The sequence below is a fragment of the Umbelopsis ramanniana genome, assembly GCF_025399195.1.
Source record: "Umbelopsis ramanniana AG unplaced genomic scaffold K450scaffold_87, whole genome shotgun sequence".
NCBI lineage: Eukaryota > Fungi > Mucoromycota > Umbelopsidomycetes > Umbelopsidales > Umbelopsidaceae > Umbelopsis > Umbelopsis ramanniana.
Window position 1 is genome coordinate 12,952 of NW_026252173.1, and position 17,399 is coordinate 30,350.

Genomic DNA, 17,399 nt, shown 5'->3' on the forward strand with positions numbered 1-17,399 from the left:
ATTTTTAGTGTTGTTAAAGTGCTGTGTCAAAATTAGGCTTGAAGGGTGGCGTATACGGCGAGTTTCTTTTATTCTATTTGCACACATCATGACAGAAAAAGTTCTGTCAAAAGGTGTAAATATGATTATTACGGTATATATGAAGTGATCGAAGAGTGTCAGTTGGAAGGGATTGGAGGAAGCGACAGAGGTGGAGGCTAAAATGTGCACAGAAAGAAAAGCGTGGGTGGATATCGAACAAATAGGAAACGAGAAAGCTAAAAGGGGCCCAAAAATAGCCACAGGTGTGTGGAAGCCCCTGAACCCCAAAAAAAGATGGAAGAATAACAAGAAAAGAAACTAAGTGTGGAAGGAAGAATGAAACAAGATATAACGTATTTAGATGAGGGTTGTAAAGGGTTGTTGGGTGTGTGTAGCTGTAATATCCAATAGATAACATTGCTGAGGCATCTTTTGCAATAGCCGATGAGCCGCAAACTCTTTTTACATTCCATAAAGACGCGTTGCAAAGATGACAAGAGCAGCACCCAGAACAAATGGTCCAGAGATGATGAAATTGAATAACCATACAGAGACCAGCATGGACAAAATGATACTGATAGATGTGGCGAATCCCTTCAAGATGTTATCAGCATACTTGACAACAAGAGCAACGATGAGTCCACCAATGGCTTGAATAGAAATGACAACCCACGTCAAAATGTTGTAGTGGGCAAAAAATCCGTCCGTTGCAACCTTACGACCATCCTGGATACCAACAACAAAGACCAAACCAAAAAGCAGAGAGAACAAAGACATTTGAATGTTGCGAACCCAGACTTGTGCACTTTGAGGAACACCGTCGTCTTCCATTCCACTGACTGGATCTTCTTCGTCTAGTTCGACGGATGATTTTCTAGAGTTGGTGTCTTCGCCAAGCTCCTTGTCTCCAACCGACTCAAATCGAGTGTACTTTGGCTGAGGTTTGACGACAGGTGACTTTAGGATCTTTTCGAAATAGACTCCAGCCAAACCAGACAAGAAGCAGGCTAGCAAGACAGCAACATAACCCTTCATGTTGGACTGATTGCCAACGCTATCGACTGCATCATCCATATCATCCGATCGATCATCGGATAAAGTTGTCTGCGAGAGGAAGGATCCAAAGGTTGAAAGAGTTGCATTTCTAGGCAGGACGACCAACGCGATACCAACAGTCAGCAGAGTAATGGCAATCCATTTCAATTTGTTGAGAGACCGTCGGAGAATAATAACACTGAAGAATGCAGTGGTAATAATTTTCAATTGATAGGTGACTTGGAAAGTTGCTGCGTCAAGGTTGGAGACAGCCAAGTATTGAAGATTGTTCTAAATCGTTTGAAAAACTGGATGATTAGAACAAAAAGATACGATATGTTGAATTAATCTTGGCGGGATTTTTTTTGTTACCTGGATCAAATACAATCCAGCAGGGATAGACAGCTTAAGGGTCTCCCGCCACTGCACTATCAGCTCTCGATTCAGATTTCTAACCAGTCTCTTGAAAGTACGCTTGCCTGGAGGAGGGGCAAAGAACAAAAGAGCGATACAAACAAGAGCTTTCATAACTTCGCTCATGACAACGGCTGTAGATGCCAAGTAAAGCTGATCCTCTGGGACGCTTGCTCTGGTATACCGCATGACTAAAATGAGAGCACTATTTTGTACCACAAGAATAATGAGGGAGAGGTACTTGAGAGGTATTCCCCATAATGATATAGTTTCAGACGCTGTAGAATAGTGAGGGTTAATAAATGCGAGCAAGATGATTGACACATGGTCAAAAAATGTTACCCATTTTTAGAGATGATTGAACGGTAACAAGAGGTTGCAAAACAGAGCTGAGCTGAAAAAGTATCAAAATACAGAATTTTGCTTTTTTCAGCTCAAAAATATCGGAGTGCAGTGCCCCGACGTATTGCGCCTCTTCAAAAGGTGGACTTGCCCGGTTGTACTTTTTCATTTAGCAGACATTGTTAAGTAAAACCTTCGTTTCAAGATACTTTTCAAAAAGATATTGGTTTATTACACGCTCCAAAGCTGGTATCTCTTAAAGTCAAAAACAACCATGTTTGGGCCACATATAAAAAGGGGGGACGACTATTAAATCATATATGGCTGAAATGGCTTAAACGTATCTTGCCGAAGCGAGCGCTGCCGCCGCAACGCCTATACCGACAGCTGCTACAATCGCTATCATCTGTCGCATCCTTTGCTCTTGTCTAGAATTCATAGGAGCGACAGCCAGGGGTCGTCTTTCAGACGGTTCCATTCTTAATATTTTGCGAGCTTGATCTCTTGCTTCAGCCACAGGCTTCTCGTCGCCCCACGTGTTCACGCTGGATGTTTCATCCAAACCAATATGTGCCTTCCTTTGGAGCTGGATGGGAGGGTAAGACTCTTCTAGCTGGGTTGCCTTTGCAATCAACGCTTCGACATCTAAGGGCTTCTGCGGCAGTTTGGAGAGAAAAGTGTGTATTGCTGAATTTTCGCATTCCTGTTGCAACAGCTCTTCCTTATGAGACAGCACAATTGCAGCTGCGAAGTAGACGGGCATGAGCGGATTAGAGCTTAAAAATAGATCAAATAACCTTGGAATGACTGAAAAGTCGTCGATATCGTGGCTGCACCAAGTGATGACCCAACTAAGGCAGTAATATGGTAACACATTCGCTCTGCAAAACAACAACATGTAAATACCGACGGTTTGCGATTCATACTCAACTGAAGAAACCTGTTTTCTTTTGAGATATGTTCCCGCAAATTTTACTTCTACTTACTCTTGTAAAAAACTTGATATTTGCTGGTCTTCATGTTGATAAAGCGTGTCAAGTAACGTTACTTGACGTAATATCGGATCCATAGAATCTAACATCGCATCTGTATTGACAGTTCAAGCAAAGTCAAGGATTATGTTGATACAATAAAAATGGACAAGGTATTTCGATAAGCAAGCCAAAAGGATATCTTAGGAAAAAGAGCGTCACTTGCTCCACGAGATCAACAGCAGCCTTCTTGCCAAAGATTAGCAAAAACACGGTGCATATATCGTGGAACCCCTAATAATAAACTTTGCTGTTTAGAAAAGCATGCAATTTCCGCTTAAGAATGCCGAAAGGATATACCTGGTAATAATGTAACGACTTGTTCCGTCGTAACACTTCAACAATCAGTTCATTGAGTTCATCCTGCTTTTCCTTTTTACTGGTTTCATCAAGACCTATCGTAAAGGTATATGTCAGCCACCCTTAGACCTGAACAGCTTGATTTCGTCAATTTTTTATACCTTGTGGATATGCGTTAAGCGATCTATCGACATCCAGTTGCACCTGCTTTTCATCTACGTGTTCTTCGTGTTCGTCATCTAATATATATGTGATACTCTGTTAGCTGTGCGCTGGGGTCACCATTTTACTGGATATACTCACCTTCAGTTTTCACTAAGTCGTCTGAAATATTACACTGTAATAGAACTGGCCTGTGCCCGCCCCCAACCTATATTTTAGAAAATAGCCCAACCAAGAGTTAATGAAAGTCGGCATTCGGGGTACGTACCAAACTCGCCTTCGCAGGCTGTTGTTTATAAAGCCGCCACCGTCTCTGCCTATGCTTCGAAGAGTTTCGACATCGTCACTCCGAATGGCTTCATTGATCCGCCAAATGCGTTTGTATACTTCGTTTTCATGAGCATAGCGTTCGCTGGATATAACACGGCGTCCTCGAAAAGCTTGTCGTTTTGTCATTATTAGCTTGACTTGCGCTTGCTATATTGTACAAGGTAAATACAAGGTGAATATATTATAAAAAATGGGAGAAGGTAGCAAGTCAGCAACTGGGTAATGACGACTATGCAACATAACTACCACAAAAATAAAATAATGACTAGAAAAACACAAGCTTTACAAACACATTGAGAAAACTCGACCATATGAAAATATGTTAATAGCAAAACTGGTTGCTGACACGGTGGTCAAAATACTCATTTACAGCGATTCCGACCGATACGCATATACACGCATCTCGCAACAAAGGTTTTTTAAAGATCGGTTTATATGTGAGAACGCTGTATAGAACAAAGCAATGTATAGTAGAGGAAAAAAGGTAGGTAGTCTAGGCACTCTTGGGATATTCGAGTGAAACACCCTTCTCCTTCAATGATTTTTCGGCTTCCTTAGTGGCCCAGGTGACGACACTAGAATTGAAATACAATCGAATTAGTTCAAGTTGGAGACTGATAGCAGGATGAAGGTGTATGACGTACCTTGTATCAGGCTTATAGTATAACAAAGCGGACATGAGGACGAAACCGCCGCCCATACCCCAGTAGTAGATGGTCTCCCATTCCTCCTTAACACGCTTTTGTCCAGGTGCCAAAGGCTACAATGAGAATAAAAATCAGTCAAGATGCACTAAGTAAAGATAGAGTGACTTTCGGCGAAGAGGGTTGTACAGATGATCAAGTATTTGACTGGCATTCGCTTGTCGTTAGAATTTATACCGCTGTTGCAATCTGTGAATCATTGCTATCGAATCCAGCAAGGTGTTGACGTATTCGACAGCGATGTAATAGGGTTGGCGAGTTTCGTATAGAAATGCCCGAGGTGTGAAGTCGATGTCGCGGACTGGTTGGACATTCAAGATTACTTCTAACAGTGACGGAGCCTTACCTTCTCGTTGAACAAGTAGCCGCCGGGTTCGTTGTATGATGCTGGTCCGTGTCCACCACGACGAATGGCGGCACGCTTGAAAGCGGATGAACGAGCAAATGCTCTAGCAAACATGGACATGACTGAATGGACAATAGGTGGGCTTACTTGCGTGTTTATAACGTCCAGTGGCCGCCCTTGTGTTAAGCCACTCGAGTCACATGACTAATTTTTGGGTTCATCCAAAACCTGATTCCGCCTGCCGCTGTGCCTGACACTTTGAAGAATTATCAGTAGCTCTGAGAGGGTTCAAGCGTCGGTTAAATAATATAAGTACTTGATTTAAACCATTTTTTGCTGCGAAATCTGACCGATGAATGCTGGAGAAAAGCCTTTGTGTGGAATAATATGTGAAAAACCATGAAAAGTTCACTTGCGCCATTTATTTTCCGGTCGTGTAGAATCCTGCACCTTCTTTTTTCTGTATGAGAAAAGGCGACAGTATGTATAAATTATTTTTGAACATAACCTTAGAACCTAATATGTTGTAATAAATTTATAGATAGCGAATACTATTGATTCCAGTATTTGAGCAGTACGAGCTCCATGTGAATTCATATAACTCATTGGGCGGTAGCTCACCCCCTGGACAAGGGAGGAAGGGACTAGCTGCTATCTCTATTCGTCGTTGGCCAAGATAGCACGTGATGTGCTTGACAACTGTTACGGACGTAAGCGACAATATTGCAAATGATTGAAATAAAGCCAGGTTCTGGAGAAAAGCTAGTAGATCTTGACGAAAGCCACATAAAATTGTCTCCTGCAGCTTGCGTTTTCCAGAAAATGGCATCATTTTACCCTCTAAACAATCGGTTTCCGCATTGGTGCGACAGCGCTTGCCATTTTTCATAGGCATCTCCGAGCATGCCTCGCCAATGTTTTTCAACTGTCAAATGCATAAAATACAATTGGAGGTAACGATAAATTCGGTATGGTTTGCATATCCCTTGGTTAGATTGCGATTTTTGGCAGCTACGACCTAATACAAAGTGGATTTTCATTTGGCTGCCGCACAGACCTGTTTTCTTGGGCATGTATTTCTTTGCTACTGCAGCCTTAAAATAAAAAAATATTTTTAATAAAAAATAAAATTTACTCTTCTATCAGCTTAGTGCGGTATCATCCTTTAGCTAAGGACAAGGTATCCTCCACACTTCACTCCATCCAACTCTCTATCTTAAAAAAACAATATAAAGTGATTACTGACGCTTATATTTATTTCAGATTTGTAGCACTAAAAATTTGAAAAGTCACTTTCAAATGAATACCCACAGAGCAGCTTAATATTATTTACCAACCACTATACCCAACAGATTTCACCAGCAAGTAACAAATTATACTAATATCGTACTTCAAGCGAATGTTATATTAAGCAAGTTCGACGCATAGGTGGAGCAAATTAATAACTGAGAAGCAGTGTTAAGCTACCATCTGGATTCATGTCGTAATCAACATCTATGGACTGTTCTTCTCTCATAGCCTCAACCACTTGATCGTCGACAGCAATGTTGATGTGGCCCTTTAGTCTGATGACCGCTGTAATGCTTGCTGGGTTGATATTTATCTTTTGGCATATCTTATCTACGAGGTCACCTACTGTGAACCGTTGCAAATAGATGGCTCGGTAATGAGTATCGTGTTGCGCATAGCGTATGAAAATGTTTAGAACTAGATAAAGTTGGAGTACACATGGTCAACGCATGATTCTCTAAACCCCCTGATCTACTCATCGGGACCACTTACCGGCAGTAGAACTTCGTGACCTGGGAACATATGTAGGGTCAATGTCCAATGCAGCTGGTGGATGAGTCGGAGTGTGTAGCGGCTGAGTTGCCATGTAAGAAAATCCAGGTGGAAGTGGAGGATCTGGTATGGGGCTAATCATGGAAACGGATGCTTCTCCACTTGGCGGTGGCGGTAGTGGCGGCATTCGTGGAGGAGGGTGAAAGCTTTCTCGCGTGATAGGCATAATGGCTTCTGGTATACCTGCAGTTGAGGTGTATAATAGAGAGAAAGGTGTCACAGTGCTTTCTGTAGTGTATAGTTTCCAAAGTGGATGCGACTCGATATCAACATGATCTTCGGCTGGCGGAAAATCGGGTTATTTTTTGGGGGCAAAGAAAAAAAAAGGAAAAAAGGGAAAAATAATGAAAAGAATATTGTATCAGTGTCATGATAACCATCATTCCGGCATAATACTAATAAACACATACCTTGTAGTTTTTCAATTTGTTTCTCAACATGTTTCCTTTCATCCTTCAGTTTTCTTTGAGCTCCCTATGACACAAGTTAGTTTAGTAAGTGTCAGTACAAAGCCTCATCACATTGATGAATGTGAGTCTAGTTGTTTATGCTGTTTATTTACCTTGTCGCGAAAAATTCTTACTCGACAGATACACTTTTCAACTTTGTTTCCGGGTTCATCGACGACTCGACTTTCCACATGGATACGCAGAGGGATACCTTTGACACCTTTGATCCGGGAAAAATCCGTGGAGAGACAATTGAAGCGAAGGAATACTCTTGCGCCATTTTTGCCTCTCCAGTTAAAAGATATGCGATCGAAGCTGCGAAGGGCAATACCGTAGGTTCCTTGACTATGTTCTTGATCTGTTTATAACAGATCGATCAGAGGCCAACAATTGAACTGGTCATGATCCTACCCTTTTTGACACCAACTTACCAATATCGATGGCTCTGGGACTGCTTGTAGTTGGTTGCTGACCCAGCCAAAATTTCCAAAAACTCGTCGCCACCCGTCGATGCTGCTGGTCGTGGAAAGCAAGAATCACTGTCGTTTCGATATCACCATCAAACTCTTGTCTGTCATTCAAGGTTATTATATAGTATTGGCCTAGAATTGTAAGTGGTTTAGTACTGCGCCTCTTTGAGCATGATATGACACCATAATGGTAAATTCGATTATGAACATACCTCGATTGATATAAGTCAAAGGAACGTCGTCATCTTGGAGAGCAATGGCCGTAGGAGCTAATATGCGGAAACCAGTCATTTCAGGTTAATTGTTGTATTTCTGAAAAGATCGAGGAATAGAGAACATGTCCAAGGTCGAAGCATTATGCATGAACTTGTTATTTACCTTCAAGCGACACGTCAAACCGGGGGTGGAAAGAAGAAAACGATCTGGAGTCGGATGAACTACTGGGAACAAAAGGATTTGGTGACGGAGGAAATTGCGTGCGGGAATCGTCTGTGTACAACATAAACTGAAAAAAGAAAGAGAAATGGAGAAGAGGGAGATATGCTAGTAAACATAGAGTTGAAATTCAGTCATATAGAGGTACGTAAGGAGAACAAGGGGTGCCAACCTCGGACTAGTTAAGACATTGACTAAGAGACACAACCAACAGCTTGAGCGATAGACTTTAAAGTATAAGTTCATTGGTTTGTTGAAAATCTTTCTGAGTCGCTATTATATGCCCCATATAAATAAATTTTCATGACGAAACCATGTCGGGCATTGACAGGAAGTATTTTGCAGTCTGCTCGATATTGAATGCTTTTACGTGGCCTTCTACTCACATTTTTCCTTATATTTTTCAATGAAGTTAAATAAACAAACATGAAAGAGAACAACCATATGACTTAAGTATTCGCACTCAGGTACATATTGACAATACAGGTCAGGCTAATATCCACCTAGTGTTTTGCCTTTTCTTGTTACGAGATCTTCTTTCTTGTGCTTGAGATGTTTTTTTTTTCCGGGTAATGACTCGATCTGAACACAGCCAATATGCGTAAACACTTTCTAAAGCTAGGTTGTTCCACATACACAACCATCCGGCATTTCCGCTTCAAGGTAATCACTCAGCATCCCCGGCCGTAAATGGAACGGCTTCCTCTCAGCTGGGGAAGGGGTGATCGTCTCCTGAAATGGTAGATAGGCCAAAAATTCTTCTAGTACAGAGGCCGCTTTGCCCGCTATATGCAGCCCCCTTATGCCCAAATATGATCCCGTTAAAGAAACGATCGACTAGGAGATAGCCACATGGCAAGACAGACATCGTCATATTAACTGCAAGTACGACTGAAGTACTCAATATGACTTGGAGGCAGTGATTTCTGTTCTTCTTGTTATTTTTATTATATCAAAACCGAAGGCAGGTCATTCAAGTCTTAGCTCCTTATGCTATTCTGCCATGATGGGCCATGCATAAGGCACCCCGGGTGACAAGCTTTAGCTCCAACTTCCACCATCGAAACCAACAAATCCCTAATTGACGTTTGTTAGAAAAGTATTGTGACATGAATGGTCGGGGGGTAAGGAGCACGTGGAAAACTTACAGTCAACAAGAATACGGGGAAGTATGATTTCTTCTCAATTTGAGAGCACCCTATAATGTTCATACAATCGTATAAGTAGCGGGATAAAACCTGGGTGCCTTTCGTATTTTCACTTACAGTTCCAAGCTGATGTCAGTCTACCGTCGATGCAGCTACCAGCATCAAAAAAGTTATCAGCACCAGATCCATCAAAGGCGCTTCTGAAAAAGTCCACTGCAATCCACGTAGTCAAAGGTAAGCTTAACAGAAATATGCAGACGTGACGGCCATACCCCTTGGATCAAAAATGAACACTTACGCAATATGTCTTTTCTGCACTGTTCAACACCCCCAAATGTACTCTGTACATACTCTTGAAGCCCTGGATCTTCAGAAAAGTCATCCAGCTTGTCAAGGGTAAGCACAATAGGATTCAGGATACGTGCTACTTGATTATACTGGATCATGCTTGTCAGTACCCGCGAGCCACCAAACATTGTGGGTTTCATAGGGGCTTACCTTGTCTATAAACATGAATGCATTGGCCACATTCTTATCGCCGAGATGGATGACACTGCTCCCTATCCAGGAACCCGATTTTTTTTGCGCGCGATGCAGTGTTCTATGCATCTCTCGACTAACAGAGGGGCATGCTTGTATACGGTGCAATCCTTGTCCTGTATTGGTTAACCGATATGGGTTGGAGGACAACAAGTCGTCATCAGATAGACTCCAAAGCATAAACATTTCATGAAGAATCTCTCTCCAGAGATTGAGTGTCTGGTGCACATAGGCAAATTGAGTGGCATGATTATGTGTCAATCGATGACCACCACGTCCTGAAGAGATAGCAAGTGAATATCCAGGCTCTGCCTTGGTGGGACTGAAGTACTTTGTAAGATATTTCAACATTTTCTCACAGGGATCACTAGAAATGTTGTAATTGTTTCAAATTAATATCCGTCATTCTTCCCATTTCTAGGTTAATATAACTTACCGATTGGCTCTAAGGAAGGCATGATTGTCCGAAAGCGACAATAAACATCGTTTAATCTGGTCCCTCGTTATCCGTTCGTTCTGGTAAGTTTCGCAAAGGTATTCCATTGCCTTCTCCTTACGTTTTATCTCTGCATCGATATGCGTTCTAGATTTGCCATCGGACACAATTTCTCTTGTGGCCATTGCGATTGAATCATCGTGAAGTAGCTCTAGGCTTTCCGTTTCCTTCAAGAAGGTATATACTGTCTTAATCGGTATAACACAAGAGAACCCTAAGAGATCCTGTACATCAGGAATGACAGAGTCCTACGGTGAAATGATAATAAGTAATCTGAGTGATCTCGCCTCGCCGCACCCACATTATTGGTCCTCCCTACCATCAAAAGATATATAAGCTTGCCATAAGATGACCGCATTTTTTCTGGGTTCATAATCTTGTGTCTGGAAAACGTAATTAGTAATGGACGACCTAAACATTTGATTCTTTTTACGGCAGAATACAATACCTTCGGCCCACTTCAAACACATTTTGAAAGAACACTTCATTTTCACTGAAGGCACGATCGGAAAAAAGTTCCTGGCCAAGTTTGTAGTCCCCAGCCACTACCAGTCCGGACAAAATAGCACAAAAGTCTTTAATTTGTGCCACTATGCGTTTGGATTTACTTGAATATGAAATGATATCCACTTTGTCTGCATGAAGTTTGCGATGTTAAAAGAGCGGCCAGGTATAAGAGAAGCAATTCCACACATAACACAAACCTGTGTATTCTGAAACATTCAGAGCCGCCTCCAACCTGTAAAACAAGTGTGAGGAAAACGTGGTGTATGCGCGCGGTCGAGCCACGTTTCGGTATACTTACAGTCTAAGCTTAATCCTCTCCTCGGCATCCAAGCGAAGGGGAACAAATTTGGCTCTATAAGGCGTAAATCCATCAGCACCCTTCGATTTCTATGGGCGGTTCACACCTCGGCAGAATTACCTTTTGACCATCCATTCACCAAGTGTCGCGCCACTTCCACTTATTACTGTGCCGTCTAATTGTGAGCTGTCTGATGATGATTCTGACAAAGCACTATTATTCTACAAATGAAAAAGATAAGGAAAAAAAATCCTCTGATCAATTTATGTGCTGTATATACTGTTGTAAATGCAGGCGCAACACTTACATCGTCACGATTATCTACAGCTAGATTGTCCCTTACTGGTATGAAAGCATGCGAATTCTCCATGGTCCTAGATGATACTGTTTTTAAGTTTCTTGCAGTATGCTTTCGGCGATTACCGGTGCGATGAAGCATGCCTGATTTTGCGGTTAGAGAGAGAGACATAATTCGCATATCCGGAGCAAAATTCGGACTCTTACCATGGCACACCTCACAGAAGTCTTCATCGCATTGCTCACAGAATACCGCCGCCTAAACACATTCAATCATTATTAATTATATCCGAACTGCAAACAGACCAAAGGGAGAAGATATTTGTTGGTGTAGTGGTGGCCACACCTGGACATGGTAGATGAGTTTACCTCTTGGTCTTTACATTCCACGCAATAATCTAGTTTGGGGGGTGGAAGCTCTTGGCTTGCTAAAATGTCTTCGTCTGTGTCCATCAAAGAAAGCTTTTCCGATTGGTTGTCTTTAAGTACGTCCTTCCCATCGTTAGACATTCTTTATTGTGTGCGATCAAAGCGATCAGCGTCTGCTTGAAACATCGCACTGTATCTGGTCGGACATCCAATTGCGAGAAAGTAGTCACTAAATGCACTCAATAGGCCTGGCAATGATGACAAGTCAAGCACACAGATCGGCCATAGATGGAACAATCATTCCCAACAACGCCTTCCTCAACTGGTCTCAAGGAGACAATGACAAGATAAGAATAACAGCTGCCCGTTCAGTGTATTCACAAATCGCTATTGCTCATGATCAATTCATTTAAAGCAACCCTTTACCATGCCACTTGAAACAAGTGTAATTTGGAAAGCTTTGATGCAAACGTAGCTTAGATTTGAGAATCATGATACAAGTGACGAGTGTTCAAGTTGATATGGAAAGTTCGGTTCAGTTTTCAGTTTAGTTCAAGGAAAAGCAGTCCTAACAAGCAGGTAAAGTTCCTGAGCTCAGCCACCTTTTTTTTTTTATTTCGAGCCATAGAGAACTGCCTATCGAACAACTTTCATTCCGTAACAATGGCACCCATCCAAGATTCTAAGTTGAACGCTCTGGTCTACCAGTACCTTACCAGTCAAGAGTTTACTGAGGCTGCCAAGGCTTTGAAAAAGAAAATAGGATCGGTAAGTTTACCCACATAGTTGTTCATCACCAGCACTTGCTTATAGTCCGTACTTATCATAATATGACTTTGTCTGCAGGTCAAGGAGGTCGAAGGAGAATCCTTGGTTGATATATATCAAAAGAATAAGAGCAGGTTTGTTTTTATTTTCACTTGCATGCTACCAAACGCCATTTAACTGACATTGACAACAGCGAGACCAAAGATGATAGCAGCAGCAGCAGTTCCTCATCTTCTAGTGAGAGCGAATCTGACTCATCCAGCTCTGAATCAGAAGAAGAAGTAGAAGAAGAAGTGGCTAAGAGCAGTAGCAGCAGCAGCAGCTCGTCTTCTGAAAGCGAATCTTCAGATAGCTCATCAGATAGCTCATCTTCCGATAGCGAATCATCCTCAGACGAAGAAGAGGAAGAGGAGCAGAAGGCTGAAGCCATGGTTGAATCTGATTCTGATTCCTCTAGCAGCAGCAGCAGCAGCAGCAGCAGCAGCAGCAGCAGCAGCAGCAGCAGCAGCAGCAGCAGCGAAGATTCCGGTAGCGAGAGTGATTCCGAAAGTGAAGATGAAAAGGAAGAAGCTAAAGCACAATCTTCAAGCTCTGACTCTAGCTCTGACTCTAGTTCTGACTCTAGCTCTGACTCCAGCTCTGAATCAGAAGATGAAAAGGCACAATCCAGCAGTGATGATTCTTCTAGCGAAAGTGAAAGTGAAAAGGCTGCTGAATCAAGCGATTCTAGCTCCAGCTCCAGCTCCGATAGCAGCAGCAGCAGTGACTCTGATAGCAGCAGTGACTCCTCTAGCGATAGTGAATCAGAGAGCGAAAGCAAGAGTGCAGTAAAGCCCAGCGCAAAGCGAAAACTTGAAAGCTCAGAAAGTTCAGAGCCGTCATCCGATAGTACAGCTGTAAATGAAGCTAAACCCGAGCCAGTGAAGAAGCAGGTAATGTAAACATGAGCAAAACTTACTTTATTTTATTTTGTTTGTACTGACTATTTTTTTAAAATATAGCGAACACAAGGCGAACGCTTTCAACGAGTCAAGGCCCATGAAGTTAACTTTCATGACGACCGATTGCGAGATAATTCTTATGTTTCCAAGGGAGGATCAGACGATAGATCTTATGGTTGGAAAGCACATCAAGATCTCATTGTAACCAGAGGAGATAAATTCCGAGCCGAGAAGAATAAGAAGAAGCGAGGTTCATACCGTGGTGGTCAGATCGATTTCCAGAGCCACAGCATTAAGTTCGACTATGAAGACGAGTAGTGCAGTCATTCACACTTTTAAAAAAAGAGCATCCAACATTAATAAAAAGTATCGCATTTTTCCTTTTCACCAGAGGGAATGAAGTTGCTGGAGCGATCACGTTGCCTGCAGGTGATCAGTGTTTCCGTGTTCCCCGAAAGCAGTCAAAGCTGGCCCATGCTTTTTATATGTCGGTGGTACCTGCAACGCTGATAACGCTCCAGCCAAGTACTTTCAGTATTGAGCTATAATCACCCTGAATATCACTTTCATAATAATTAATTTCAATTGTCTTATGGTTGATCGATTCTGTTTCATGTAGCGTCTTGTCTTCAATATCGAGTCTATTTCACACATGCTTCACAAGATGATAAATCATAGGGCAACCAGGAAATAAAAGTCACTTGAGCGGATAAAGGACCGCCTCTTTCTCTCTCTCTTTTTCCCTCAGTGCATTCCCCTTCCCTAGGTTTCTTACTGCTCTCCTAAATATAATCTGTCTTTCCTCAATTCCACTCTCTCCATGGTCAACCTTGACCCCCCTCCAGATCCTACGCGTCTAATGTCCCATCTCCGCCGTTCCCAAAGCCATCCTGATCAGCCAAAGGCTTCCAAAGGTACATCTCCTGTCTTTGCATGTTACAGTGCCCTTCTCAATTGAAGGAATGAATAATTTCCTTTGCTCATATGACCAAAAATGATTCGATTTTGTGTGTAGCAGGATCGAACAGCTCCAATTTATCACACGTTCCCTGCAAGTTTTGGAAGCAAGGGACTTGTACCGCTGGAGCGAACTGTATCTTTTCTCATAATTTGGACGCTACTTCTGAGACTTCTGTGTGCAAATACTTCCTCAAAGGCAATTGCAAGTTTGGGACCAAATGTGCCTTGCTACATACTTTGTCACCCCAAGCTCCCGATGGTCGTAAACTACTGAATAGCCGATCTAATGCGGCTGCACTCTCACGGTCGTTGGGCACTTCCAGCCAACAACAAATGAACTCATCCTTGCGCTCTGGCCCATTAGATCTGAATTCCTTCTCTTCAAATTCTCGTCCCTCACCAGACCTGTCGCCGTTTGCTCGTATTCCAATCGACTCCGGTTCTCCAAGTGGTAATGATCGATATAGTCAGCTCTCTGCCAACATAAGTCAAAACTTTTTGGGAACTTCAGCACCTTCCACAGTCAATACTTCTCATTTTCGTCTTGGGCAGTCTCCAGGTTCAATGGATGGTCACTTGTCACCTACTGAGACCTCCTTTTCTCCATTTTCTGGTCGTCGAGGCTTGTACATGCCCCAACACCAAACTCCGCAGTACACCGCTCTTTCTCCGCGTACAGCGTCGTTGTCCAAATTAAACGGTATTCCAGAAAGAGAGCATGACTACTTTGAAATGGACCAGCTGGATGAAGATATGAGTAGTTTGCTTCAAAATCTTGAAGGGACAGAAGAATCGATGCTTCCATCCTCCCTCAATGATTTGCTGACACCAAGTGAGCTTTTGTCACGTAGGGCAAGGGAGCAAAGAGAGGGTCTATCTGGCACACCATCAGGTACCACTTTATCGCGATCCCTCAGAAGCTACAGTGGTAGTAAAGAAATGCTTCCCGTATCACCTACCTTGAGCGGCGATCAACGTGCCTATCGTACATCTAATTCACCACTGGCTCCTGCTGCTGCGAATGGAACTCAGCCTTGGAGTGTTCCATTCTATCAAAATATTGGCAATAGTCGTGAATCGCCCAAGGTTACTGCTGTTGAAGATTCGCCACAATTATCAGCTGAGCAAGGGGACTTGTCGTCTAGCATATCAAACGCGATCAATATACCTGGTGGTGGAGGATCGAAGCAGCATATTGCATCGGTTCATACAATTCGACGACCAGCATACAGCAAAGGGTTTGATGAAACAGATCCTTTTGATCCATTTACCTCTGGAGGGGATGATGATGTCCAGTTCTATATGGAAGAGGATGAGACAGTTGAGGTTGGACCAGGTACCTCCATCATGCCCAACATGCAGTCACGAATATCGACTGAACTTCGACGACCCAACTAAAGAGATTATATCCTCGAGGTCCACGCCACTCGACGGACACGCACATACCCAACACTTCCCCAAAAAATGTAAAAGTTCAGTGTTTTGGGATCTATTTTTCTTTCCTCTTTTCAGCACCTAAAGCGATATCTTGCACAACACAACTGGAGATCTCCCCCCGTCCAATCAAAAAGGCCTAAAAATGGGCACTGTGAGTGTATGTGTGTGTGAGAAAGAGCAACTCGTACATCCTCCAAAAGAAAGATAACTTCCCCTCATCAAAAGCAAAGCAAAAAAAAAAAAAAAACACTGCTTGTGAATATATACATTCAGATCGTACCTGTTCAATGTATATACGTAGGCTCTCTTCCCCTCTTCCACGAACCCTTTTGTACTTTCTCCTCTTTCCTTATTTCTGTTCCCTTTTTTTTTTTTTCTACGTAGTGTCGTCCATCTTTACCCCCAAGCAGTCAAACAAAAGAACCCCCAATGAAAAATATTCCTCCAAAAGCCTACATGTTTGTGAATTACAAGCAATGGAATAGTAAAAAATTGAAAGCCAGTGACGAAAAATTAGAAAAATGTGGTATCCATTGAGGTGAAAAGACACGTGAAAGCAATAATAAATCATACAGTGAATCGTATAGAAGACAAAAAGAAATAGTCGATAATGATATAAAAAAAAATGAACAACGAAAATGAAAAAGATCTAAGTGAAAAAGATTAATGGAGGCCAGCTATGATGGACATGCTTGATTCGCTCGCTGTACTTTTTTTGTCTAATGTCCATAACCCAAAAATTCCAAAGCAAACCAAAGAAGTGAGCCGCTGATAACAGGAATGGTGAGATTGTCATCCACGTTCGCCACACCACCGATCGCCTCACTAAAGGCCGCCACAAAGCCTCCATATAAAGACAGTTGAGTCAATGAGACAGGAGCAGTTGATGAATAGCTCGGGTGACTGAATCCGTGTGCCATCATGTGGTTATAAAACTGGTAGGTCACTAGAGCCCCTATGGCCGCTGCACCCAGTGACCCAGCCAAAGACTTGTTGCTATACTTGGGAGTATATTGACCAAACAGACGTCCGCATATGCTGGCTGTAGGGTCTGTCCATGACAAATAGACGATAGAAAGTGAACCAATGTCTTTGGGAAAGCAGTAAAGTACAATGATGCAACCTGAAGTAGAAAAATATGTCAGAGCGCTGACCTTGAATATCTCCCTCTAAATAGAGCCTTGGCAGTTACACATATCCCGCCCGCCCGACAACTTACCCAGCAGATAGTAAACCACTCCATTCACTCTCGATGATATTTCAGTCTTGCGCATCATAGGTCCAAGCAATGATATGTAGATAGAATTGAACCAGCTGGATGAAAATCGAAGTACTTCCGCAGAGCTGACGATGGCGAGGAGAGCCGTCAACGCTGGGTATATGTCGCTAGGCTCATATCCGTGCGTGTATAAGTAGAGTACAACAAAGCCTAAAATAACAGTAGGTGTAAGCTGATTGATAAAAAGCCAAGGGGTGGGGTGAACTTCTTCGTACCTATTGAATAATGAAACGCTTTTCTTGGTAGTTCCCAGCTGCCTTTGGGTTGGATATAGGAATAGCGATCGGGCTTGGAATGGCCATTAGTAGTTGAATGGCCGTTGGTCTCTACCTTGCCATTACCATTGGAATTTCTCGCCATGTCAAAGGCTCTTAAATTAAGGACAATAAGGAAAAAGGTGCTAACAAATGAGGACAGTGAAAATCTTTCACAGGTTTGTAACTTTCACATGTCAGGTGACTTGACCAGTGAACATTCG

At 42.6% G+C, this 17,399-nt stretch overlaps 10 protein-coding genes across 10 annotated transcripts; 4 read left to right on the top strand and 6 right to left on the bottom strand.

The window, feature by feature from the left end:
* Window positions 1-7: 7 nt before the first annotated feature.
* Window positions 8-1,860, bottom strand: K450DRAFT_261314 (uncharacterized protein). The gene is made up of 3 exons (XM_051592300.1): window positions 1,813-1,860; window positions 1,429-1,748; window positions 8-1,347 (listed from the first exon to the last, which is right to left on the bottom strand). Exons 1-3 carry the CDS (start codon window positions 1,814-1,816, stop codon window positions 484-486), a joined length of 1,188 nt encoding a protein of 395 aa, XP_051440521.1. The 5' UTR covers window positions 1,817-1,860; the 3' UTR covers window positions 8-483.
* A 159-nt stretch (window positions 1,861-2,019) lies between these two features.
* On the bottom strand, window positions 2,020-3,944 carry K450DRAFT_303471 (uncharacterized protein). The gene is made up of 7 exons (XM_051593792.1): window positions 3,574-3,944; window positions 3,447-3,496; window positions 3,305-3,382; window positions 3,144-3,238; window positions 2,986-3,077; window positions 2,799-2,900; window positions 2,020-2,693 (listed from the first exon to the last, which is right to left on the bottom strand). The coding sequence occupies exons 1-7, from the start codon at window positions 3,759-3,761 to the stop codon at window positions 2,147-2,149; spliced, it is 1,152 nt and encodes a 383-aa protein (XP_051440522.1). The 5' UTR covers window positions 3,762-3,944; the 3' UTR covers window positions 2,020-2,146.
* Window positions 3,945-4,854, bottom strand: K450DRAFT_261324 (uncharacterized protein). Its single transcript, XM_051592301.1, has 3 exons — window positions 4,686-4,854; window positions 4,280-4,395; window positions 3,945-4,210 (listed from the first exon to the last, which is right to left on the bottom strand). The coding sequence occupies exons 1-3, from the start codon at window positions 4,803-4,805 to the stop codon at window positions 4,129-4,131; spliced, it is 318 nt and encodes a 105-aa protein (XP_051440523.1). The 5' UTR covers window positions 4,806-4,854; the 3' UTR covers window positions 3,945-4,128.
* A 1,076-nt stretch (window positions 4,855-5,930) lies between these two features.
* K450DRAFT_261328 (uncharacterized protein) lies at window positions 5,931-8,299 on the bottom strand. Its single transcript, XM_051592302.1, has 7 exons — window positions 7,825-8,299; window positions 7,659-7,715; window positions 7,408-7,578; window positions 7,090-7,334; window positions 6,938-7,001; window positions 6,468-6,809; window positions 5,931-6,392 (listed from the first exon to the last, which is right to left on the bottom strand). Exons 1-7 carry the CDS (start codon window positions 7,946-7,948, stop codon window positions 6,124-6,126), a joined length of 1,272 nt encoding a protein of 423 aa, XP_051440524.1. The 5' UTR covers window positions 7,949-8,299; the 3' UTR covers window positions 5,931-6,123.
* Window positions 8,300-8,838: 539 nt separating this feature from the next.
* K450DRAFT_261339 (uncharacterized protein) lies at window positions 8,839-11,293 on the bottom strand. Its single transcript, XM_051592303.1, has 12 exons — window positions 11,196-11,293; window positions 10,991-11,036; window positions 10,871-10,924; window positions 10,770-10,804; window positions 10,514-10,700; window positions 10,385-10,448; window positions 10,006-10,313; window positions 9,528-9,936; window positions 9,328-9,466; window positions 9,147-9,242; window positions 9,030-9,079; window positions 8,839-8,958 (listed from the first exon to the last, which is right to left on the bottom strand). The coding sequence occupies exons 2-12, from the start codon at window positions 10,999-11,001 to the stop codon at window positions 8,923-8,925; spliced, it is 1,389 nt and encodes a 462-aa protein (XP_051440525.1). The 5' UTR covers window positions 11,002-11,036; window positions 11,196-11,293; the 3' UTR covers window positions 8,839-8,922.
* Window positions 11,294-12,097: 804 nt separating this feature from the next.
* Window positions 12,098-13,465, top strand: K450DRAFT_261345 (uncharacterized protein). Its single transcript, XM_051592304.1, has 5 exons — window positions 12,098-12,304; window positions 12,383-12,438; window positions 12,498-12,682; window positions 12,855-13,236; window positions 13,306-13,465. The coding sequence occupies exons 1-4, from the start codon at window positions 12,200-12,202 to the stop codon at window positions 13,133-13,135; spliced, it is 627 nt and encodes a 208-aa protein (XP_051440526.1). The 5' UTR covers window positions 12,098-12,199; the 3' UTR covers window positions 13,136-13,236; window positions 13,306-13,465.
* K450DRAFT_180687 (uncharacterized protein) lies at window positions 13,375-13,563 on the top strand (the record flags this gene model as incomplete). The annotated part of the gene is made up of 1 exon (XM_051584345.1): window positions 13,375-13,563. A coding segment is annotated over one exon (189 nt), but the record flags the coding sequence as incomplete, so codon positions are not given.
* A 395-nt stretch (window positions 13,564-13,958) lies between these two features.
* On the top strand, window positions 13,959-15,766 carry K450DRAFT_261349 (uncharacterized protein). Its single transcript, XM_051592305.1, has 2 exons — window positions 13,959-14,159; window positions 14,261-15,766. The coding sequence occupies exons 1-2, from the start codon at window positions 14,066-14,068 to the stop codon at window positions 15,601-15,603; spliced, it is 1,437 nt and encodes a 478-aa protein (XP_051440528.1). The 5' UTR covers window positions 13,959-14,065; the 3' UTR covers window positions 15,604-15,766.
* A 178-nt stretch (window positions 15,767-15,944) lies between these two features.
* K450DRAFT_261352 (uncharacterized protein) lies at window positions 15,945-16,127 on the top strand (the record flags this gene model as incomplete). The annotated part of the gene is made up of 1 exon (XM_051592306.1): window positions 15,945-16,127. A coding segment is annotated over one exon (183 nt), but the record flags the coding sequence as incomplete, so codon positions are not given.
* Window positions 16,128-16,244: 117 nt separating this feature from the next.
* Window positions 16,245-17,355, bottom strand: K450DRAFT_261354 (uncharacterized protein). Its single transcript, XM_051592307.1, has 3 exons — window positions 17,137-17,355; window positions 16,862-17,071; window positions 16,245-16,765 (listed from the first exon to the last, which is right to left on the bottom strand). Exons 1-3 carry the CDS (start codon window positions 17,279-17,281, stop codon window positions 16,362-16,364), a joined length of 759 nt encoding a protein of 252 aa, XP_051440530.1. The 5' UTR covers window positions 17,282-17,355; the 3' UTR covers window positions 16,245-16,361.
* Window positions 17,356-17,399: the final 44 nt, after the last annotated feature.